The sequence below is a fragment of the Oenanthe melanoleuca genome, chromosome 3, assembly GCF_029582105.1.
Source record: "Oenanthe melanoleuca isolate GR-GAL-2019-014 chromosome 3, OMel1.0, whole genome shotgun sequence".
NCBI classification, from domain to species: domain Eukaryota; kingdom Metazoa; phylum Chordata; class Aves; order Passeriformes; family Muscicapidae; genus Oenanthe; species Oenanthe melanoleuca.
Genome location: NC_079336.1, coordinates 72,646,042 through 72,672,162, shown reverse-complemented (window position 1 = coordinate 72,672,162; position 26,121 = coordinate 72,646,042). Strand labels below are relative to the sequence as shown.

The 26,121-nt window shown below is 36.9% G+C and overlaps 1 protein-coding gene across 10 annotated transcripts in view; it reads left to right on the top strand.

Annotated features, from left to right (window-relative positions):
* The window catches only part of QKI (QKI, KH domain containing RNA binding), a 149,216-nt gene that overhangs the window by 114,816 nt on the left and 8,279 nt on the right, over positions 1–26,121 (top strand). For 2 of the 10 annotated variants that reach the window (XR_008839991.1, XR_008839993.1), the window contains 3 exons: positions 17,859–17,946; positions 20,245–20,541; positions 22,400–23,244. Coding sequence is in view for 6 of the 10 variants with exons in the window: in XM_056486218.1 (XP_056342193.1) it covers positions 17,859–17,946; positions 20,245–20,541; positions 23,170–23,244 (460 nt within the window). In the remaining 4 variants the exon portion in view is untranslated. The remainder of the gene's footprint in view (positions 1–17,858; positions 17,947–20,244; positions 20,542–22,399; positions 23,245–26,121) is intronic. The other 8 variants (XM_056486219.1, XM_056486223.1, XM_056486220.1 and 5 more) reach the window with 5 other exon arrangements.

Below are 26,121 nucleotides of genomic sequence, written 5' to 3'. Positions count from 1 at the left end.
TACACAGTACTCAGCAGCATTTTATGTAGTTTCTTGATCTGTACTTTAGACTATTACAGGCGGTGTATAACAGCAATAACAGGATTAATTAATTCCATTTGAGAGGTGACTCAGTACCTGCAGTAACAGCACACTGAAGTTAGTGGCTCAGTTGTCCCCGTGGCTGTCATTCCGCTGGCTTTTTGCCTTCCTCGGTGTTTGTTGTGCATGACTTAGTGGATAGGAGATGCTTTGTCTCGCAGCCTTGGAGCCTCTCTGGTAAAAAGCCGAAATGCCGGAGAGCATCCCTTCCTGTGCACAAAGGTGTTGCTGCTGTTCTCTGCCTGCACAGCCATTTTCATCTGAATGGGGAATCTGTCTGGGGACCCAGTGCAGTAATTAGCAGTCTCTTCAGAGTGTCAGAGCAGAATTACCATTGTAATGGTTTAGCAGGAGGATAAAAGGATTGAATTTGGGTCTGCCTTCCTGCCAAACTAAATGAGTTGCCATGGGAATTTTCAAATATAAGAGGCGTTTACTTAAAGCAATTTGGCGAGTTTGAATAAACTCATAAATTACGGGGTTTAGAGGAGAGATCCCTGCTTTCTCTGGCATGGGCTGAACAGCAAAGAAGGCTGTTAGAAAGCTGCTTACATTCTTAATGAGAATAAGTTGATCCATGCTCCCTTGCAGACTATCAGCTTATTAAGGCTAAACTGTTTCTGCTAAATACAGTACAGTAAGCACATTTTGAGAGACATAGTTTGCAACAAATCCCCGGAGTAAAAAGCAACATCTGATTGCTCTAAACATAAATTGAATTTCCTTTGCTAGATTAGATCTATTTTCAAGTAATACTATTAAAAATGGTTCTCTGTATTGTTTCAATAAACATTAACCTGCTATTGATTTCAGCTTTCCTCTGTGCATGTAATATTTATTACAACACTTGTCAGATGTGCTTCTGAAAGGGGAGGGAGGGCACTGAGGTTTCTTTCGAAAACAAATAAGGTCCTATGGCTCTTCAAACTGTTTTTTTCCTCGGGTCACATGTAAATGTTTTCCCAGCTCAGGCCTGCTTGCCTTCTCTCTAAAGGGAGTTGGGCTTTGACCCGCTGACTTCTTTGTCAGCACCGATGCTATTGAAATGTGAGAAGATGGACTTGGTGCTTTCACAAGTGCCTCAAGTGATGAACATCACTTATGCTTGTTTAACCTTCAGCTGTGCTCAAGAAGTCAGCTGTAGTAGCTGTGGAAGAACTGATGGCCGCTGTTCTGCTCCTCTGGTTTGGAAGCATGTGTTAGTGCTCTCCCAGCCACTTATAGACAGGGTAACTTAAAGAGATGGAAGAGATTACACGTGCTGGAATACTTTGATGCTGGTTTAAAAGTGTATGTTCAAGGACGTGCCATACTTGAAGCAGTATGCAATATTTTCCACAAAATAGTTTATATCAGTTATATAGCTTAAAGCTTAAATGTTGCCTTGTGATCCTTCCTAGTACATGTCTCAAATCTTTACTCATCTTAAGTATTAGGATATGGAGGTGGAACTAATTAAAAAGAGAGCAATACTGCCATAATGGCAGTGATTTTAACTTTAGTTTAAAGCCATAAAAATACGGTTAAAACTCCTTGATATAATCTTACATCACTAGCAGGAATCCTGTAAATTAGCAAAGGAAAATAGTAAATTTGTGCTGGTGATTCAGTGGTTGAACAGCTGCTAAGTTCTAACAAATTCCTGAACTGTTACTAATGATGCAGCTGAAGCTGTTTGGTAGCCTCAGGGTACTGTTTCTGTGAAACTTTAGAAATATCTCCAAAGAAATTAGAAGACAACAAGAGCAGCATTTACTCTTACTAATACTCAAAATTTTAACTGTTCATTTAAAGTTACTCAGAGTATTTTGTAAGGGAGTTAATTCCATCAGACTTGATCCCCATCCCCATACTTTCTTATTTCTTAGATGAGTTACTGGAAGGCAAAATTTTATAATAAAATACTAATCAATATTTACAATAAAATAAAAATTTTACCTAAGTGCTTGTGAAGTGGCTTGAGAAACTAAAACTATGAAAACTTCTACCCTCTGTATTATAAGAGAGTTGCTAAATGATAAGAGGACATTATCAGCATTAAAAAATACATACAGAAAAGGCAGTGCTACAGAGGACTCTTTGGGATACTGAGTTGAGCTGAGTGCATCACTTAGGTCCTTAGGTCCAATACTTTACAGCACCTGTGCAAGTCGATGCTATTTACAGAAATCAGGCAGTAAAAAAAAATCTAAAAAGATAAAATAGTGTATATTGGTATGACAGTTTTCAGAATTCATAGTCTGGGATTTTTTTCTGCATTTTAGAATTTTAGTTCCACAGGTTATGGGGTTTGATTGAGACCTATATTATATCACATCTTGTTCATTTTTCCTCTTCTCCTCTCTGCTTGACTTGCAAAACTGAGGTGAAAATAAGTGGCATTTGGAGTGCAGGAAATGCTTAAACTGGTGGGATTTTTTTGGCTATGCCAGATGTTGAGATAAGGATATTTAAAAAGTACTGATGACTGAGCCCTGATTCTGGGCTACACATTATGAGTTTCATTTTGCAGTACCTCTGGAAGATGAAGGTGGGAATTGCTGCCTAGTATTTAACTTAGTTTTTTTTAATTAAGGATTTTCATAACCTAAACTTACACAGAAACCTAAACTCACATCAGAAACGTCCTTCTCCAGAGCACATGAAAACATACATCAGGCAAGTTACCTGATGGAAGATGGGTATTTTATTTGAAGGACATTCTGTCCTTTACCTCGTGAGCAGAGTAGGAGAAACCTTATTGTTTAGCCTTCTAAAAGTATGGCATACAGAAAAAAGTCTGGTTCTAGGTAAAACTGAGATGGGCCTGCTTAGATCTGAATCTAATTCCAGCTAAAGTGTGTTCTCATGAACTTGATGAGCCTGTTGTTTCATATCAAAAGCAAAAGACCCCTTTCTGCTTCACAACTGAATGAAGCCATAGCCAATTAATTTGTGGGTAGATATAATAAAAAAGCACTTAACAGATTTTTTTCTGTGAGCTGATTTTATTTTCTAAGTTCTAGAAAAGTAGCTCTCCAATTTTCTGGGGGTTTTGGAGACATAAATCACCTTGTTGAATGTCTCACCCAGCACTGGAGAACACAGAGGAAGTGTCAGGGAGTTGCACACAGAAGAGGTGGGAATACCATAATGGGGAAGAAGTGGGAAGCTATGTGAAGTACTTGTTCTCTGTGTTTAATTTGTTATATTTTGAGGGTTCTTGGCTCCTGCTGGTCCAGGAATTCAGAGAATCAAAGAAATGTGCATGCTGCTAAACCAGTAGGGATAGCAGCTGTTTCTTCTCTGGGCACTCCTTCTTTTCTAATAACCTCTCTTGCAAGTATTTTTATCCAGTCTCCATTTAATTCTGCTTCTGCTGGGGCACTGTTACTTTTGCCTTTGATCTTTAAATTCCAACAATTTGTTTCCTTCTGCATTTTTTTCGCTCGTAAACTTTTGAGAGCAGGTTCTTTAAATGTGTATTGTAGGTATCTTAACTCCAGGTCAGAAGTGTTTATATACTCTTATGCTAAAATTAACATTGCATGCAGAGGCATGAAAACAAAATGTATAATCTTAAGTCATACAATTCTTGGCTAATGAAAATCAGCAGCTCTCATTAGGGGCAGTTCTATAGAAGAATGTAATACACAGAAAGGAAAAAAAAAATATTAATAAGGAAATTGATTTTTGTAGAGTCCTCACATTACCAAACCAAGCATTATTTTCAGTTTCTTAACTCAGATCTTTGTAGGTACTGAATTTAACTGTTATGAATTTAAAGCTGCTGGTATAAGGTGTAAGAATTGCCAGTTTAGATTGATGTTTTAGAGATTTGAAATCAGTTTTTTTCAGTGCTTTTAGAACATGGAGTGCAAATACCAAAGAAGTTCAAAGATCTCTGCAAAATATGAATGTGTGTACTTAGACTTGTAGGTAAATGCTTGAGTTTGTAGCCATTGCTCCTTATGAGCAAATCTACAAATGGAGGAGTACACTTCTCATAGTTCAAGGTAACCTAGAGGAGTCTGATCAGTACAGCTGGCCAAGAGAAGCTGTAATAGTATTTCTCCACTGAAAGTTGGCATCAAGAAAGAAGAAAAACAGAAAGGACAATGATTGTAAGTAGAGAAATGGGTAAAAACTATAAAAAAATATTTGTAGGGTAATGAGGAATAAGAAAAATAAAATGGAATATTTTGATATGAAAAAAAAATCATTTAGTTGTTGTCAGGTGGTGGTTTCCAATTGGAAAAGAAGATTAAAGTGCTGAGTTTCAGAATTACCAAGACTAAGTCTCCTGATTCCACATGGAACTGAGTCAGTTGGCACACTGAGGTGTCAGCTCCCATCACTCCCTCCTCCCTTACTGGTGAGTCTGCAGTGAGCTCTTTCAGTTTTGTAACCTGGCAGAAAAATATACAGGTTAAAGTAAAAAGGTGTTGCCTGGTGAGCAGGTTGGCATGGTTCAGTCCTGGGTACAGTGATAGATACAGGAGAGCAACAGTGAGGAAAGGGTAGGACTGTGACCACCGCTAGCTAAATTGGCTAAAGTACCACAGGAGTGCCAGTTGTGAGAGGCTTTTTACCTCTTCAAAAATAATTTTTGACTCCTTTGACAGCAATGTAAAACCTCAGCTTAATCATCCTGAACTAATTTGTAGCCTGGGAAAAAGTCTTAAGGATGGCATTTTAATTTTTTACATTCTGGAATCGATTGTTTTATTTGCTAGGTAAACTTGTCTGAACTTATTTTCACTGAAATTATTCTCCCCTAAGTTTTCTGTCTGATTGATTCCCATTCCATCCTCTGTTTTTCAAAGTCCTAGCTTTCTGAACTCAGTCATGCACAGATGCACAGCAACTTACTTTTATACATACTGGAAACAAAATTCCATTAATTTATCCATTCATTTGAATTGCTTCAAAATTATATGCCTTGCTTTTCACACCATTTTGGACCTTTGCTGTCCTTATTTCTCGTGGCTTAAGGCAAAGGATTTCATTTGTCTCTTCCCATTAATGCTGAGTAAATAAATATTCTTCAGTTATACTGAGTGTCCAAAAATTTGCTTCACTTTTTAGGTCGTCTTCTTAATTTTTCAGCCACGTCATGTAACTAAAAGCTTAAATTACACTTTTTCTGGTTCTGGTTTTGGATTTTTATTTTTTCCCCTCTGTGTTAGCTTTTACTCACATTAATGGAGGTTTTTACTGCAAAGTGGTATTTATAAGAATATAGTCCATAAAATTAGAGACTGTGTGAATTTAGGTATTATTTTGAAATATTCATGAGATTCTGAGGCTCAGGAGATTAAGAGGCACTAAGGTGATTTGTCTTGTAGTAGAAAATGTATTTTAAGCTGCTTGTGCTTATGGTTGTGCACCTTGTCTACTACAATACAAAAGTATAATTTTACAGTCTCAGATAATTTAATTCTTCATATTTTTAACATCTAAGTCTAAATTTGTTTCTCCTAAAATTTGGATTAGAACAATAAACGCTTAGAGAACCAGAGTCTCAATATTCAGACAGAAAGATGTGAAGAATTGAGTCAGAAATCTAGAAATGGGACAGTGTTACTTGTTTAACAGGACTCAAGGATCACTCAGAAAGCAGGTGGAAATCTCATATCAATACGATACAGAGTAGTGAGAGTGAAGGGCAAGGCACTGGTAGGGAATATGTAGGAAGAAATTAAGCTACCACTGGAATAGTGTGATGTTATTAGGGTGGATTAATATTTTTAATACCAACGTTGCATGTTCTCTACAAAGGTCCTACAATATGCATCTGGCATTTAAGGTTAGCTAGGAGCTACAGGGGAGATGCTACATGGAAGTATTGCAGGAGTATCCTGTCAAGAATGGTTTCCCGAGCATGACATGACAGCATTGATCTAGGATGGCTCAGTGGCTGCAGTTTGTTTCAGCCACAGTTCAGGTACCCAACTGCTTAGAAAATGAAAAAGGAAAACTAATAAATGAAGTTTTCATGTAATATCTGATCTGGCTCTGTAGCAAGCTGTTCAGATGCAACACTAAAACATGCAATGATCAGCAAAGAGAAGCACAGAGGTCTTGAATATTTCTGTCCCAGTGTAGCCTTTAACTTGCAGTGATATTGGATCAAATTTATACTGTGAGTCCTGCTAAATGGTTACTTTAGTGTCTGTGTCTGCTGAGGAGGCAGATTTTTAAATTAGTGTGTAGAACAGCAGGGAAGAATGGTCAAATTAATTATTTAAGATAGGCCTGAGACATACTTCTCTCATTCTAGGAGAGAAGATTACTCTTAAAGAACTTAATTGTCCTATCATATAGGCTAAATTACTATATAGAAAAAAAATTATAATTAGTTGATTCTGGTAATGTGGGATTTTTGGAAAAAAAAAAGAGATTAAAAAATTCTGGTCAGTAATTTCTTTGGGGATTTTCCAAATAGGTTAACCATTCCTTTATTTTGAGAAGTCTCTAGGCAGGTACCTCGTGATCCCAGTACCTTCTGAACAGAAGATGATGTTTGCTATACCATGGTCTCATTTCTATATGTGAGCTGCCATAACCTGTACTTGCTTGTGAGAGAGTTCTGAAACATGGCCCACAGACAAAACTGGTAGAGTTTATTTATCCACGGCATTTGAATAGTCTTGGGCAGGGGGGAAATGTGTAGGTTTTACTGCAGATCCCAGGAAACACTTTGTATAAAAATGGTTGTTTTATTGAGTGGGGGAGGGTTGTTGGTTTGGAGTGTTTTTTGTTGTTCTTTGGGGTTTTTAGTTTGGTTGGGTTTTTTAATTTAACAAGTTTTAGGAAAGTTCTCTAACTATATTATAAACTTAGTTTGCTGTGACACAAGTTTCTTTTGCAAATCAGCGGATAACAGAATGGTATTTTTATTGCAATTTGGTTTCTTTTTTCAGAATGTAAGGGGTATTTTTTTAAAGTACTAGAAATTTTTGTTACTGCTGCTGTCCTCTATTTTCAGTTAAAAGTATTTGTAATCTAGTCTTAAAACCTAGCAGAATAAAATCTCATATACAAAGTAGAATATCATAAGAAACTGACTTCATATTAATACATTATGAAAAACAGGTGGTTCTTATTTGTCAAAATAATTCCCAAAGCCCAAAAGGTGAATATCTTCAAACATGAAGTTGGTTTAATTTTCTTTGACACTTACTCCAGCTTCAAGTTCCTTTTTTTTTTTTTTTTTTTTTCTCCCAAGAACTGTGATGAATAATTAAAACAAGATTTGTGTATGTTTGAATTATTCTGGGTGATTACACTGGAAAATTACGTGACTACTTTTAAAAAAAAAAAAAAGTCAAATTATCATCACTTCTGTTATTCTGGAGTAGGTACAAGAAACTGAAGTATGTTGCAGGATTTTCATGATTTACTAAGAATCCACTAATCTTTTGTAACTGAAGTTATTAAGATTAAAGGAATTTATTAAAAAATTAAAATCTGTTGCATGTATATCTTTATATAATATTTGCGCATGTCAGCAGAAGTATTGTGGCAAATTGAGACTATCTTGAAAGGCTTTTGAAATTTTTTTAATGCTAAATTTGTTATGTAGAAACAAAGGAGTGATACAAACTGTGTGCCTTCCCTCAGCTCCCAAGTGACAGCACGAGTACATTGTCAGAGCTGCCTTGTGTCACCCTGTGATCAGACCTGTGCTCTGCAGTGATGGACACCTCCCAGCACACACACCTGTGTGCAGCTCACTCCTCAGCAGCCAGAATGGCCCTGCCTTTCCTCCTTGAGGCAGGGAAGGTCACTGGCCACCCAGCCAGCACGGTAGCCACGTTTCTTTGAGGGATCATATTTACACTGAATAGTGTGTCTGCGGATATTTTGAAAATCCCTGTCCTCTGACACCTGTAGACTTTTCAGTCTCTCTGTGACAATTTACACAGCATTGAGAACAATGGGATTTTGCACATAACATCACCCTGACAGCCTTAGTTGGAAAGAAAGTGGATTAAGTTATTTGGAATCAAGGAGTAGTCAGCAGAAAAATAAGTGAAAGTGTAAATGTGACCATTGGAACTCCAGCTAGCACTTTACAGTTTCTTTAATGAAGAAAAAGGAGAATAAGGAAGAATAAGGATGAAAAGTCAGAGAGATCTTCTGAGAACATGTCTTGGTTCTTGAAAGTAGAATTTCAACATTTTCTCCTTTCTTGCTGTCCCAGAAATTTTTCTTATAAGTTTACTTATACATAAGTAGTTAACTTTGCAGTGCCTTCCAAAGGGTTCAAATGCCAGAAAAAGAGGGCAGGGTCACCTGGAAAAAGGGAAACTTCTAGCTCAAAGAAGCAAAGTGTGTTGAGTTAAAATAAAATAGAGGAATTGGAAAATTTTACAATAATAATAAAGGATAAAAAAGAAGACAGCCTACACCCTTTATGTCTGGAGGGGAGGGAATGCACTGAGTGCTCAGGTGTGCCCAGCAGTGGAGTGGCTCCCTGGGGAGGAGGTGCTCCTCAAAGGCCCTTTGTGCCCATCCCTGCCAGGCAGTTCCTGTCTGTGGAAAACAAGGCTTGGCCAGTCTCTAAGAGCTGAAAAGCAGCTCAGGAAATAGCAGAGAAAGCTCTTTCCCTAGCAACACGCTGCCTCGAGCAGGAAGGTCACATGATTGACATATTTATCCCCTAAAGAGAATACACACAATTAGTTTTTTCACTTCTCTGTGTTTTTAAGCTGTGTGAAAGTGGGTTTTAGCAGCCATACAAGAGGAGACTGGCCAGTTGGAATAACCATCACCCCCTTTTTCTGGACTTCATCAGCTCTGAGAGTTCCAGAGCTGGAGAGGCGTCTGTGGTGTTTATGGAAGAGCTAATTTTGATTTTTAAACAGTATTTAAGCACTGGTATGAGAGTACCAGTAAAGTGCACATGAGACACGTGTGGTGTTAGATTCCACACAGCTATGGGCTGCTCATGCACATGTAAGCAGTTGGAAATAATTGTGAGCTTTTAGCACTCATTCACTTTTTAGCAGCTGTTGAAAATTACTGCAAGTATATACTGAGCTCATATCTCCTTTTAAACTTCCAATATTCTGTTTCTTTAGTTGGATTAGAAATGTAAAACTTAAATTGGTTGAATTTTTGGGCATCTTAGGTTTAAAGCAATACCCTTTCTCTAAATGGTAGTTCTGAGTGAAACAGTTATTATATACCTTGACCTTAGAGGTTGTGTGTGTGCAAAATGCAGTCATTTTGAAAATAAAACCATTAATGCAAGTATTTTATAAAAGGGAGTGTAGGTGAAATGCAGAAACAGTTTTTTATATCATATGTAGCTATCATGAGTTCTGTTGAAAATACAAGTAGAGCAGCAAGTTGAAGAAGCTATTGGAAGGCCACAGCTCCCTGAATACTAACATTTTAAAACTGGGAAAGCTTAAACATTCATGGATTTAGTCCATATTGTAATAGTTTATTTTAATTAGCCAGTATTACATTTTCAGGACATCTCATGCTGAAGTTAAAAATGTCTTTGAAGTTACTACTGCAGCTTGAATTCCCATGTGGTAGTGTGCAGCCCTGAATCCTGTGTTTAATGAAACACCTGAGAGAAGATACACTTGAAAGATGTGTACTAATTCACAGCAACAGTCTTTGTGCTCCCTGTCACCAGCAGTTAGTTTTCTTCTCTTGCTCTAAAGAGAGACCCCTCACATTATTTCTTGGTTACTAAATTTGATATGAAATGTCATTTTTCTTGCTTTTTTTTTTTTTTATAATTTCTGGGTGGGAACAGATTCAAAACATACTGGGCATGTTTTCCATATGAAAACATGCAGTAATATTTCAGTGCCATTTTGAAAATGAAAGTCTTTGTTTATGTAGTAAGCCATTAGCATAGCTGGAAAGAAAACTATGGGGCATTGGGACCTCTTGAGTTTTCAACAAAATACTAGTTTTGAAATCCTTAATTGGGGTTTTCCATGTCTCCAGTCCCATTTTGCCTCCCATGTGCCCACCCAGTTCAATATTTGAGTTAGGTGTCTTTGCAGTTCAGAGGAATTTACAGCTATTTGGAGTGTATAAACTCAAACTTTGAATAGAGACCTCCTAGGATGACAGAGGGAAAATAAAAGTTACAGGTCAGACCACACTTAACTGTAAATATTTTAATTAATCATTCCATTGTTCTAACAGTTGCCTCTAATTTGTACCTGTTAGAAGAACACCTTGATCCTAGGTCGTTTTATAGCATATATTAGTTAAATTGTTTTTGTAATTTACTTAAAACTCAGGATGGGTTAATGAATTTGTCCTGATAAGAGTGGAATGTGTCAACACTGTCTGAGTGTTCTGGCACTGTTCAGCCTGTTCTAAAGGCTGCAGCTGGAATAAAGACCTGCATAATATAGGTTATGTTTGCATTCTGCTCTCTGCAGATTCCTAGGATGCTCGTGGAACTCAGGATGTTGCTGGTAGAGCCATATGTGGGAAATTTGTACAAGAGGCTTGCTGGTACTGTCTCATCCAATGTGCTCATAGTTTAACTGCTGTTTTCAGAATTCAACTAACCAGAGAGGAGGAATTTTGAATGTCTAGCATTCCAAAACTAGAAATACCAAAAGTAACGTGTTCAGCTCTGAAAGTTTTTAAGCTGGGCTTGCACGTTGCTAAAAATAGGTCTAATGCTTTAGATTGCATAGATGGCTTTAGATTGGTAGGTATTTCATTTCAATCTTAATACAAATATCAGCAGATGTCTATGCTAGCAAATAAATCTGAATGCATCTCGGTATTAATCTGCCAAGTAGTCAAGTATTGTTTAGGGTTTTATTTAACCTGTCCAGGTGACTGTTTTTTTTTTTTTTTTCTTCAAAGTCCAAAACTCTGTGATTTAAATATGAGCCCATCATATCTGTCCTAAAAAAATGTTGACCTGTTAAGGTCAATCCAAAATTCCCCCCACCCCAATGTGCTACCAGCTAGTATCTAGGGGATATATACAATGAAGCAAACTTGTAAGTTCCACCGGTGCTGTATTTCAGTCTGGCTTGTAAAACACGCTATGTGCCAATTTTTTCTGTACCTTATCTGTATTTTCTTCATGCAGGAATGGAAAGTGGGGGAGGGAGGGCATCAGGATTCTCAAAAGTATTACTGGTAAGCCAAGTATCATGATTAAACAGGGATATGTCAGATAAGGTGATGGGAAGTGTAAAAAGATAGGCTGCCTTTTTCCCCTAGTGTATCTTTAACATTATGACCAATGAATTTGTCAAGTGAAACAGCACAAGTCTTCTTTGCATATCATTTGAACTGAGAGCTGGCTTTGAAGAAGATAAGCAGACTGTGTTGCCCAGAAGAAATAATGATGCTAATTTTTCTTTGCCTGTCCTCATAGCCATAGCAGTGTGTGTCAGTGTTGAAAAGGAAATAGAGAAATAACTGAGCTATAGTTTTACCACCTGTTCAGTGCCATAAGATTGTTGATGACATACAGGACTCTGAGAAATATGACTGGTCTGGAAGTCTTTGTCTCAAAAGTATTTGGGAAAGTTTCCTCTAATGTAAGAATAGCTGCCAAATTGTGACAGAAAAGACCTCTGACCAATTCCCTTCAGAACAATTATAGCTATGGTGTAGGATTTCTGCTCCATCACCCTCAGCAGTGTATAATCAAGGATGAGAAACTCTGTTATGTATGTTTACTAGCAACTTCTTACTATCAATATTTACATTCTGAGCATGGGAAACTTGAAGGTCTCTGCCAGATTTTTTTGAGGGAAAGGGAGGATGTTTTCTTCAATATTAATAGTGTAATTTACAGAACTGAAAGCCTTTACAAAAGTAAAATCTAATCTCTTGCACTAGGTAATTGATTAATAGTTGAGGTACTCCCATTCAGAGTCTTATAAAATAGCTCTTTTCTTTGTCTTTTACATCTAGTTACCTGTCATCTTGTCTAGGATTTTGTTGCTATAGATACATCACTTTCAACAACTTAGATACAAAAAAAGACATCTTCCAAACATGGATTTTAGGCATATATACTTCAGCATGAAACATTCCTTTAGCCTTTGTAATATATTTTACAATGTATTGATGCCTGAGATCTGGTTTTGTTTTTGTTTTTTGTCTAATACATGTACGTCTAGGAATTCGTAGTATAATGTTTGTAAGGTTTTTTTTGTTTATAAATTATGAATGGAAGGTTTTTGTCCCTGAATGGAGACATTCATGTGTAAAGACCGTTTGACTGGTGCATGGTATGTTAGGAATACTTACTGATCTACAAGTGAATTGCAGTGGAAGATTTTTCTTTGTCAGGGAGATAAAAGCATTCTAGAGCCCAGAAAGTCCAGCCAGTGTCACAGTGCAAGCCTCTAAGCTGCAGCTGTTGGGCTGTAGGGCAGCTGGGGACTGGGGGAAGGCAGGGTGACAGACCCCTGAGGAGCTGCACTGCCTCCTGGATAAGTAGCATAAGATCAATGACAGTAAAATACTTCACTGCTGCTGTTGTGTTTTACCAAAATTCCTGTTAAATTAGTAAATAGTAGATGGCTTATACTATGCAGATAGTCTAAAGAATAATTAGAATCTCCAGATTTAATGCGTGTATTTCCAGGTGTTAGAAAAGTTATGTTTATTTTATGTGACAATTTGAAATTACTTTTCTATTTGAGGAAGAGTTTTAAGTATTTATTCTTGTTCATTAGTATAGTGTTCTTCCATGACTGCCAAGTCCTTTGCCCTTCTGCTTGGAGTACATGTAAAATTATTTATTGCCTCACCTGCATTCTGAAAAATATGGTGTGTTCTTAGAAGAATTCTCTCTACTCAAAGCAAATACTTGAAGGATGTATGGACTTGGACAAAATGTAGCTGGAAGAGTTCTCTCCAAGGGTGTCAGGAGGGTGCTGGTAGGAGCTGCTGTCTAAGGTGTGGAGCGGGCAGGGAGGCAGCTCAGCTCTGCAGGAGAGGTTGTGAGGTGCTTGGGAGGCCAGTGCTCTTTGGTGCTGCTGAGCCCCTGGTCATTTTTTCCATGAGCCTGGTGGGACAGGCCTGCTGCAGTTGGCAGGGGAGGATGGAGACTGGTTTTTGGCCTTTGTGTTCCTGGCTGATCTGTCTGTTACTTTGCTTTGCCACCATTTTCTCTTCCCACTTGCTGCTTCTGCTCTGAGCCTGAAACAACAGTCCTGGAACTGCTTATAAAGAACTGTCCCCAAAGCCAGACTTCTCTGCATTTTGTGCAAAATAATAAAACTGTCTGCTGCCTTTCCTAGGACTGGGCTCACTTCAGTTTGTGAGAATTCAGATGAAGTACAGGGATGTGACAGGATTGCAAAAATGTCATCCAAAATGCGTGACATCTGGAAGCTAGACTGCCAATGGAAGTCACTAACATAACCTAAATACGAGGATTTATTTATTATGAATATAGGGGGGAAAAAGTTTACCTGTTGTATTTCCCAAAGCAGTTACTTTAAAAGAAAATTGAGCATTAAAATGGGAAAGCACCTGTGTTTGTAGAGATATGCTGAAAGCCTTCCCTTCCAGCCCTGATAATAATGAAAATCAGAGAATATTCTGAGACTTACATGCGTGAGACTGGAAGGCTCAAGAAGCTCTGTCAGGATAAGGTATCCCAGCTACAGTACAAGTGAGTGGATTGTTTGGTTTCTGAGCTACCTGAGCTGCAGTGATGTTCCTTTTGGGCCTGGCAGCAGTGTGGCAGGGCAGCATTGCCACTGGCTGTCTCCACAGGTCTAGCTTATGGATCTCTGCTCTATCCTAAACACTGCCACTTGATCATTCTTTCCTTCTCTGCTGTAATTTGTTACAGGCTTCTCAGGGTTGACAATCTAACAATCCACCTTTCACCTCTGAGAACTTGTCATCTGCTGAAGTCCTTCATTGGCATTGCACAATGAAGGCTTTTACCTTTGGAGTCTGCATGCCTGTTTGTCTTCCACCTGGATAACAAATCTATCTGGTGTATGTATGTTTTGTGTATAAATAAGAAGATAAACTGTGTGATACTCCTCAGGGTACCCTGTATGCACATGAGACTCAGAGGCATTTCAATGCCTAGAAACCAAGGATTTTCTGAAGGTTTTGGAATATATGAGGTTGAAGTATAGCTTGAACATTGCTAATGAAAAGAATTCATTGCAGTGTTTTATCTAAGCTCCCCATTTCATGATGTGAAACAAGCTCTTACTAATAGCAGTTATATTATAAACTGCATTCTTCTTCTGTGAAACTGTTGGTATTGTCCAAAGTAGGGGAGGCAGTTGTGGTTTTTACTGGGCATTTGTATAGTCAGCGCTATAAGTTACTTAAAATGATAGTCCTCACTGACGTTTGGTTTCCTTTAGGTCTGTTTATTGCTAGCCCAGGTAGAGTTGAGCTACTGAGGAGTTACAGGCTGTGTGTTCACAGAACAGCACCCTGTGTCTGTGCACAGTAGGCTTTGTTAGGATTTACTGCTTCCATCTCCTCCGTATTTGTATTCAGTGAGCATTTGCAAGTAGTTGCTTACATTTAAAGAATTATGTTTCAAGATACCATTTAAGGCTTTTTTTTTTTTTTAATCTGCATGTTATATTGTACATGATAAATACAAGGAAAGCACTGGAGATTTAAGAGGATGAGAGATTTGAGTCAATCACTTGAGCTTCAACTTAGTAATGCAAATCTGGTTTTAAGTGACCTTATTGATGTTTGCTTAAAGTAGCTTCCTTTTGGTACAAATGACTGCGCTTTGTTGCAGCTATTGTACAGGTAATGTACTGTCCCTTTAGAGATTGCCTTTGTATCCCTGATGCAACCTCTCTTTGCTTTAACAGAGAGTGCCTGCAGGAATGCCTGGAGCTAAGATAGATCTCGTGTGCCTCATTTGATCATCTGTCAGCAAAGAAGCGAGAGGATAGGCCAGGGAAAAACATGTGTCCCTTGCTCTGATGCAGCTCTTGGAAATTTGAGGGGTTGGCTACGGGTGGAGGATGTTCAAGTGGAGAGCTTGGTACCAGGGAGTGAAGGACACCGTGTGTCCCAAGAGTCCTGGCCACTTCTGTGGCTTCACCATGAGGAGAGGTGGCAAGTGGCTGTTCCAAGTGTAGGGTGGAGGGGGTGGCAGGAGTTTGTAGGGTGGAGTTTGGGCAGTGCTGGGAGGGTGGTGGATGGGTGGGTGGTGCAGGCAGTGTCCTGCACCTGTCCTGCAGAGATGGCATTGTGCAACAAACAGTGCCATCTTCTGGGAGGAGCCGGAACGATGACCTTGTGGCCAGCCCTACACCTGGCTTTGAAGTGGAGGGATTGGTTTTTGTTGGCATTGGGGGTTTTGTGTATCTAATAAATGCTTTAAGAAGCAAAGCGCCAGAAGTCGGTATTAATGTCCACATCTTGCATCTCTGACTTTTGTACTAATACAGTTTCTAAGGAAAAATTTTAAGCTGTATTTTGGAGTTTTCTTTAAAAGAAGAAAAGTTTATCAACTGCTGAGCATAGTCTAGAGAAGTAAATCTCAAAAATAAAACTTGAGGACTTGGTCTGCTTTGTTTGATTAAGTCCACTGTTCTTTCCATGAACATACTTCATAAAGCCTAGTAATTGCAACATCCTTTCTAATAGAAAGCAGTAGTGACCTATAGGAAAATGTTAAAGGAAGAATGATTGCTTGGACTTGTATCTCCTTCTTTTGATCATGTCAAAAGGGTAAACATATTTTCTGTCTTAAAATTATTGTCCCATAAATAGTTACATTGGGAAATATTCACTGTGGTGCAAAATCTGGGATTAGGGTTACTAAAATTATCCCAGCAAGTGGAGTGTAATATTCAGCATTTACTGAAAGTCGTTAATGGCGTAGATCAATCACCTGAAGGTCTTATTTGGAGGAAGTGAGCAATTTTAGTAACATTAATGGAACTATATGGGAGATGCAGCGGACATTGTGAGGAGGTTTTCTTGTTACACACTTTCAAATAAATAGATACATGAATGCAAACAAAAAGCAAATGACAAAGTACAACTTACTGGGGGAGGGGGGAAGTTCCGATTAATCAATGTGTTAAAAAAATCTTTACTGCTAAAATAACTTTTAAATTATATCCAGAATGACAAGAATTTGTGAGCCCTGGATAGGCAAATAATTTGCAATTAGTTTTATTGTATTCTGATTTTCTAGGTAATTTACTAGCAAAGATGCAATGGAAAAATATTTTATTTTAAAAAAAGAAGATAAAATTATTATGCATGTAAATTATAAATCTATTCTGCGTCATGTTAAGATTGCTAGAATTGGCACATTTTGTATTCCCAAGGGTCTATGGGACTATGGTGTCTGACATTTCTGCATGGTACAGTACTTAACTGTACAATTAAGATGGTAATTGAATGTGTATTTCCTTTTTTAGTATTAGTGTCAGTTTGCCCTGTCATACAGCATTTAACATATAAAGAAAATGTCTAACTTTCAGTATATTCTGAATGTTTACTGTGTGATAATCTTGGTGTTTATGCAAGTCCTCAGCATTACAGTTGGGACTTTCAATTTCTGGCATTTGAAAGGAATTCATTGTTGACTCATCTTACCATGTTGATTTTGAGTTGTTGATAAAAATCAGCTATTAAAAATTTCCTTTGAAAGGGGCATACCTCACAATAAGTGCTGTATCTGCTTAGATAAAATTTGTAAACTATTTTTGTCTTGGACTTTACTAAATTACTAATCCATAGTTTGGGAGTGGAGTATGTATAACAAGCTCATTAACTTGAAAAATACTGTTCCAAATACCTGGAAAATATTGTGTGATTAGATAAGTAAAAATGTAAGAAATCCAGTTTCACAAAGGAAGAGTGCGTTGCAGCTCACAGGAAAGTTGCCCTTCTGTGCATCTGACTTAGGAATTTCAGCAGTGGCATTCCATACAGGAGGCAAGGTGGTAACCTAACATTAAAGTAGATGTTGACCATCCCTCTTGGGTTTCCTATATCATAATCACATTTTCTGCGTGATAGAGTGTAGACTAAACAAATGGTAATATTCTTGGAAAGACTAATCAGAAAATCTCTAGTCTTAAAAATGAAATTATACTGTTAGGAATGTTTTCATTATTACCTGAAAAAGAGAGCATTTTTCTACTGAACACTACTTAATATGTAGGCAATCTGCACAATACCAATGGAGTAGGTAACTTCAGGGAAGTAGTTTTTATTGAAGCAAAAGCAAGAGTAGTGTATGCTGTGTAAATAGTAGTTACATCCTCATTGGAATACATCTCCGTGTGCCAGAATCAGCCTCAGGGCAGTTGTCAATATCCTGTCTGGAAAGCTACTCAAAGATTGTTGTTCATTTTTTTGCCTGCCCCACCCCCCAGCAGTCAATATCGACTGTAGTGGAACAAATTGCAATAAATTGTGGTGCTTAAAATTTGTGATGTGTGTTCTTCCTCTGGCCCAATAGTACAAGTTTTGTAAAGGTACCTTTAGGAGTACGTGAAAATGTATTTGAGAAAAAAAAATCTGTAAATTATTTCTACCAAATGCAGTTTATCCTTAATTTTGATAATTTATGTTACGAACCTTTTCTGAAACTCTTTTAAGATACTTGTCAACAAGACTTAATGATAGTCAACAGGCAAATTCCACTTAATTTTATGGAAAAGTTGACAAAGCTTGCTGCTTTTGTGACTAATGGTTAGCAGGTATTTTGCTTGGTTAGAACTTGAACAGTTTTATTCTAGGTCACTTAAATCTTGTGCACTAGTGAGTTCATAATCCTGACTTCCTTCCCGTTTTTTCATATGCAGGCAGAAGGAGAAGACAGCCTTAAAAAGATGCAGCTGATGGAGCTTGCAATTCTGAATGGCACCTACAGAGATGCCAACATCAAATCACGTAAGCATGTCGTGAGCTCGAGGGTCAATGCCATAGAAGTGTTTGCAGGTTTTGAATCTTAAAGCTACCTTTGGAAAATGAACAGTTGCAACTTATGTTGGAGAATGGAAGGCAGTAAGAACCTAACAAAATTGTAGGCAGCTGTTGCAAAAGATTTTTGGGAGATAAGTTACTTCAGTTTGCGGGGTTTTTTCGGCTTGTTTCTTGTCCCCATTATTTTTTTAACAGTATGTATGGGTTGAATTATTTACAGATATATAGTATAAAAACCCTCAACCCTTAAGCAGGATTTTTCTGTTTTACAGTAATTTTTTACCTTAAATCATATAAAGGACAGTAGACTCCTTTGCATTTTTATTTTTAGAGATTTAATTTTAAAATGTTGCAGAGGTTCAGGATACTGTGAATACATTTTCTGTATTATATTCCTTCCTTTCATCTTGCTTGCATGTGTACCCCCAATGTTATGTTTTTACCAACAATTCATCAACTGATTTCACAGCTGAGTTCACAGGGATCAGTGATGTAATGAGCCATTTTTACAATTACTTCCATTACATTTGTGTGAAAGTGCTTTTGCAAACGCATGTATGCACAAGTTTACACTTGAAAATTAATTACACACACCTACTAATGAAAGCTATACCTATTATGTGTGATACAAATTATTTTCTTCAATTGAAAATCTAATTTCTCCTCCTGAATGTATAGTTGCTGATGCTGTTCAAAAGTTCATTTTTGCTGTAGCTGATGTCAAATGTAAGCACAGTTAAATCAGTCTTTTCACTAAGGACCTCCTGATATTTGCAAATTTGTTTCTCCACACACTCCCCATTTCAATGTTGAATATGTTTAAAGGTTGGAATGCAGTTAGGTCAATTTGAGAGTGCTTACACCAGTATAATTATTCTGATTTGAAAAGAGACATAAGCAAGGGCTTTTACCACTACAGTGGTAATGGTGAATCTTTCAGCCCTAATGAACACTATGATATTTAAAGCTAGGTCAGTTTTAAATATATGGTAGTCTCTAAATTACTGCAAATTTATGAGTTAGGTAGCTTTCAGAATGGCTTAAATTGATGTAAACTTTTGCACAGGAAAATTTTCATTAATTTGAGTAATTTCTTTGTATGATCTGTTCCCGCTGGTCTATTTTATCAGCATAAGTGGGAAGATGGAATTTTTTATTTACTTTTTGACTAGAGATTGCCACACTAATACTCATTATTTTGTAATACAATTTCAGCCTTTGTGTTTCGATTTTACTGAAAAGTTGAAGATTTAGAAGCTGTATTGGTTTATTTCTGTTTAGGAAAGGAAGTAGAAATATTTGAGTGCCATTTTTAAATTATCTGAGCATTTTTGTTTAAAAAATAAAACTAATTTAAATATGCACCAGTCTCAAATCTGAAAAACTTGCCACAATTCTCTTTTCAGGGCACCTGTGAGTAAATTAAATGGATGTAGATCAACAGTAGTGCATAGAAATAGAGAAATTATAACCCTTTAAGATTGACTGTTATCAGCAGATGTGGTAGTGCTTAAGTTGTTCATCTGGTGTGCCAACAGGCTTCAAATAACACTTAACAAAATGTGCTAGCACCACAAACAAACAAAAAAAACCAAACCAAAACAGAAAAACCACCTGTTTTTTAACTTAAGCAAGGCCATGGTGAGCTTCTAATACAAAGGAAGTATGTTATTTGGTAAAATTTTATATGGAAATAAAATATGAGTCTGTTTTATTCATATTAGGGTAGGACAGGACCGGTTCATGCTTCTAGGTCACTTTCAACTTCACTGATCCTGTAAATGGGAAATGTGTATATGTTTAAATACAATTTTAAGACACATAAAAACTCTGGACTCATACGGCAGCTCTGCATAACTGAGTGTCTGTGGACTCTATAGATGCACTAAATTTTGTACTCCGTATTTGATTGTGACAGTATTTTCCTTGTATTTCCTGCATGCATCTCAGTCTCATGCAGTCTTGATAGCATAAATGAAGAAATGTGGTCTAAATGGAGCTTTCGTGCTGTGTAACCTGTTTGAGAAATCTACCTCACTGTTTTACAATGGCTTTTTTTATTTTGCATGTTCATACTTAATCACACTGGAAAATGGAAAGCTGTTTGCATTTGAATGGTGTGCTTTGGCACTGTGTGATCAGCGCATGTACTAATGATTTCCTTTTATTTTTCTTCTTTCCTACTTTTCCCCTTTTTTTCCCGTTCTTTCCACGTTTTGTACTGCTATCTCCATACTTTCCTCTGAATTTCTTTGCTTACTGTAGCAGCCCTTGCCTTTTCTCTTGCAGCAACAGCCCAGGCTCCAAGGATTATTACTGGGCCTGCGCCTGTTCTCCCACCAGCTGCCCTGCGTACTCCTACGCCAGCTGGCCCTACCATAATGCCTTTGATCAGACAAATACAAACCGCTGTCATGCCAAACGGAACTCCTCATCCCACCGCTGCAATAGTCCCGCCCGGACCCGAGGCCGGTCTCATTTACACACCATACGAATACCCCTACACGCTGGCACCAGCTACATCAATCCTTGAGTACCCTATTGAGCCTAGTGGTGTATTAGGTAAGACCTCTCTACGTGGATGACTGGAGAATGTGTTGCTTGTGCTTCTGTTGTGTTTGCGAGGTAGAGGTTCATGGAGCTCAAAGGGAAAAAATCTGAAGCAGCAAACTTATTTCAGGTTTATCAAAACCTTCTAGGATAGCTGCAGCTGTTAAACATCTTAACATATTTGGCATTCCTGAATGTGTGTGCTTAGTTTATATTAATAAATTTACCCAAAATAAAGTCCTCGTGTTTATATGATATTAAATGGTAGATACATAGGCAAGGGACAAAAAGCTAATACAAGTTGATGTCTGTTACATGTCATCTGGGCTCCCATGAATAACAGATTAGTTTGTATCTCTTTAGCATAATTATACATCCAGCAATTTTTGGGAGAGAGGACTTCTTATTTTGCTATGTTGTATTAGTAGCAAAACTGGAGGGAGTGGAAAAGTCTTTGTTCAGTTGGAGTTTTTGCTTATTTAATACGCAACTCTCCTCGGTGTCAGAAAGCTCCAAATTATATTGTGAGCAGAAAATTATTTCAGCAAATGAATATAAAACAAACCAAGTTCTGACCAAAGGGTGATAAAATTAGCAACTTTACTGATGGCTTCTTTTATATACGTTGCATTGAAACGTCCATCATTCCTAATATTTCAGACCACTGACTTGGTGTGTGAAGGCAAGAATGATAAAGCAGCTGTGACAATTTACTTAAATGGCCAATATGGAACACACAGTTCCAATAGTTTCTTCCTTCCCTACCCTCTACAGAATCAAAATAATCTTTTCTCTTCAGTTTGTTCTGAATTGCATATGACCTTGCTGCTGCATAATGTTGATTTTATAGGACTTTGCTCTTAGTTTGTTCAGTGGCGGTTATTGATTTACACAAATTCTAAACGTCTCTAATGAACACTGGACAATAAGGTTCAAAGTCAATATTTTGTTGAAAGTATTGCAAAAAAATCATGTTTCACGTGACAAATACTCAGTGAGTTATCTGTATTGTGTGCGTGTTTCACATTGCCTACAGTAAAAAAGGAAATCTATTTCAGATTTCTGTCTTGCAGGATTGGTGAATTAATAACAGAAATTATATGATCTCAAAAGTATGCAGTGCATCTCTCAGCTTATGGTTGTCGTCAGTTGACCCATAGCCAAAATTCCACGAGCATATGATAACATTATCATTTATTAATTTCCCACAAATATGTAAATATTCTCCCTAGCTCTTTTACCCCTAGTCTGAGAGTCCAGTTGTAGTACATCCTGGGGTGAAGTCACAGTTAGAGTTCATTAAAGTAGCTGTTAGTGGTTAGTGGCAAGCTCCCCTCCTGAATTCAGTTAATAGCAAGTAAAGAAATACAGCATTCCATTATTACAATGCAGAGAACTTGGACTTTTCACAGGATTTTCTATAAAAAGATAGGAGGGAAAAATTAAAATTACTTCTAAAATGGTATCTGAAACCATTGTATACTCTCAGGCTTAATTGTGTGAGATAAAATGCCCAAAACACACCTCATCAAAAAAATGTTACTTGAAGGAAAAGGGAGCATGGAAAAAAACCCCACACTCCCACTTTAGCTGTCTAGAATCAATAACTCTTAATACATCTGCTCTGTTATCTGAGCAGTTGTATAGAGTTAATTGCATTAAATTTGGGTTTCATTGAGTTCTATTTTGTTATATGTTCATTCTCATTAATAGTACTTTGTCCATTTTTGTGGTGGACCTTTAAGATGTTTTGAAATAATTCTGTTAAAAATGGCAGAGAAATGCATCCCTATCAGTTTTTAGGGATGTTGGTGTTGAGATCAAAGTTTAGTTGGTGACTAACTTTCAATTCCCTTCCTTTTATCTTCAGGTATGGCTTTCCCAACGAAAGGCTAAGAATTCAAGAACGGTCTTAACTGATCCTTCATCAGATCTGAATTTTAACAAATGCTTAGTTTTCAGCAGCCTTGAAAAAAGCTTGGCCTAGCAGTCAGTGACTTACTTGCACTTTTTTGCACATAGATTTAAAATAAAATAGTGCTATTAATTTGGATTAGGTCCTATTATTACAGAGTAGCTGTAATTTATGAGTGTATAGTAGTATACTGACTGCTAAGTGTTCTATATAGTGTTTGCTTTACTAATCACCTAATTCATTGCAGTTCATACTTATTGACTTAAAGTTTAAAATCACAATCTGTAGGCTTGAAGAATTGCTTTAAAACTTTTTTTTGTGGTAGAACTGGAAGTGATCTTAAGGTTAGCAAATAATTGTCAGTATTAAAGATGGCATTATTTAAAATAGTCCTGCTGCAAGAAAGGCACTTCAGTGAATATGTGACTAGTAAAGCTTAAATGTGCTTGGGTCTAATAGATTTCATGAAATACTGTAATTTTGGGATTGTAAATGAATGGATTAAACAGGTTAAGGCCAGGATGTTTAAAATAAATGCAATATTAATCTGCACAGATAAACTTCTTTTTAAGATTAAGATTTGAAACTACTGTGCCTTAACTTGTTGCTTTTCTTAAAATGAACTTTTGTAGTTAATGATCATTTAAATCCATTTTGATAAACCTGCTGTTAATGTTTTCTGTGAATGTTTTCTAACTTTGTCTTGGTAATTGCAATTTAACTAGGTGCGGTGGCTACTAAAGTTCGAAGGCACGATATGCGTGTCCATCCTTACCAAAGGATTGTGACCGCAGACCGAGGTTAGTTTAGTTCTGCAGTTCTTGTTTGTAAGAAGTGCTTTGAGTGTACATGAGATTTGCAACACCACAGCTGGTTAACCAAATACCCTGTCTTCACCCATTCATGATTTTTTCTCAAAAACCTGGACAGTTAATATTTTAAAGCTTTGGGAATGCTTGCAGTTTAAAAAAAAAATAATTCTAAACTCAGCTTTCCCAGCTCAATTAAATATATATGCTTTGATATGTTTAACAGAAATTCTATAATTGATTCAGTTTTAAAAATGAAACATCTATCTGCATCAGGAAACGCTATGAAATCAGTGCTGCAATAATTAATTCGGTCATGTTCCCCTCTTTCCTCCCCGGTTTGTTCTTTTAATTGGTGTGGAAATACCAGATTGGTGTTGCAAAATAAGATGAATGGATGGTTGCTTAATGAGAAAGAAGTAAAGGAATAAATGCCTCCTGTCTGTGTTTGGAGAAATCTGAAGATTTAGATTCCCTTTTTTCCAATAAACTTTTGAGCCACTGTACTGTATATTATGAGGAGGATGCATGTTCTCAGATACCTAACTGAATTCAGAAAGGTAAGGGCTGTGAAGATAACTTCAAAAGTTGTTTGAGTTTGAATTAGTATGGATAGGGAAAGGGAGAGGGTTTTAGTTGTTTTGTTGTTTTTTTTTTTTGGTTTTGGGTATTTTTTCCAAAATCTGTTTCTTGGTATTTGCCTTTTGCTGCTAAAATGTGTAACCTGAAGGAGAAACAACTTTTGAAGACCTGTTGGTGAGATGACATCCAATATTTGGGCATCTCTCTTTAACCCTTGAACGGAAAGTAAATCTTCATTTTTCTCCTGTTCCTCAAGTGTCATGCCTTTGGACCCCTGAATGAAGTGTTTAAGCTTATTGAGAAAACTGCTATTTTCGGTTTATTGACATTGGCTAGGAAGCAGTGTGGGGGATGAATTATCCCATCCCTGCTGCTGACTCATTGTGGTTTTCAAGCAAGTCATTTAATCTCTCTGTGTATGGTTTCCCATTGATCAAATAAGGATAATAATACTTCCCTACCTCACAGGGATGTTGTGGGGGTTCTTGTTTTGTACAGGGCTTTGAGGATGCAAAGCATTATGTGCCAAGTATTATTATTCTGCTCTCATCCAAATCAATGTTGTGCAGGCTTCCATGATATTGTAATATTCAAAAGCCAAATTCCAGTGACAGATCTGACATGTCCAAGCATTGACTACACTTCTCATAACCTTCCATAAACTAGCTACAAGAGAGAATACAGATTCTGATTAATGCAGTAGAAGGGGCCCGCCTGGATATTTGGTATATTTATGTAATATTTTTATTTTTTATATGATCTTAGGCTTTACAGAGGGTGTAAAGCTGGTACAGGACACTATTTTAGTTTTCTGTAAGATTGTTTTATATCACTGCACACTGCAGCCCATTGGCTTGTTCTCATTTCTTGAGAACTCTTCAAAGGGGCAACAGGATATAATCAGTTGAAGGTCATTTTAATCATAGGTTTTAATTTTATTTTTTTTTCCAATCTCAGTCAAGAGCAATTGGTGATAAGGATTTGGTTGTCTTTGAAAATTTGACCTGACATTGCAAAAACCATTTTTTTGCTAATAGTCTTTCATGATTTGCAATGGTAGTTTCAGGTGACAGATGTGGCTACTTTTTGTGTAATTGAATATTACCTGAGACAAGTAGTAAATACACTGATAAAGTGAGCATAGAGGTGTTTTCATGGAGGAAATACCATTTTGTAGTTTATCATTGTAATATTTGCTCAACATAGATTTTAAATATTTTTTGAATGGCCTAGATGTTTCATCTGGGTCACTTAAAAGTAATTTAAATTAATTATTAGCATGATTTTACCTTCTTTTAAGAAACAGCCATTTTCTAGTAGAACAGCATTCATCTCTAGCAGTATTGGAAACCTGCTGTCTTAAGTAGATAAATGAATACATGTCTTTTTCCTGTGGAATAAGTCATGCACACCTCTGTCTTATTAAAATCATGCTGATATTTCAGAACATTATTTTAAAGTCTTATCTAAATAATCCCAGTGCATATTAAGAAATTTACACAAAATTAATTTTACAACTGAACTTAATTGTGTTTTGAATTTTAAATCCTAGGTTATCCCTGCACATACCTAAAAGTATGCACATATCTTTTCACACAAAAGGTCTTGGAGACAACTTTGTTCAGCAATAATAATTTCTTTAGGTGTACTAAAATTATACTGTAGAGTTAAAATACTACCAGTATTTGCCATATTTTCTCCTATTTGGTTGTTCTGTCACTAGGATACTTCTGTACCTATGGCCACAAAAAGCAATGTCAGCAAACCGAAATACTTTTTTTTTCAATGTGGAATTTTTTTTTTAATGTAGTTAAGTGTCACTAAATCTGTTTTTACATTCATCGGGTCTAAAGTTGGTGTTTTGTTGTTTTTTTGTTTTTTTTTTTTAATTCTAAATTGACTCTCAGATGACTTTGTAGTACTACTGCATTCACTTTTTAAGTAGTTTTTATTCTTTGCATAATTTTGGTTTTTTGTTGGGATTTGGGGTTTTTTCCCAGAGATAAGCACTGCGTTTAAAGCAAGAATCCCCAAATATGTAAATGTTTTACAACTAAGCATGTAGAATTGGTGAAGGGTTGGAAAATATAGCTCATTTTAACTCAGAATAAACCCCCAGATTATAAATAATACAAAATTGAATTTGATTCATATAACAGAGAGACTGACTGATTTAATTGTAATAAACTGTAAATGGTGTTGCACAGTTGACAAACCTGTGTGTACTGTAGAAGGCCAGAGACTTGGCAGAGGATGTATCACAGGTGTCCTGGTATTTTTTAAAGG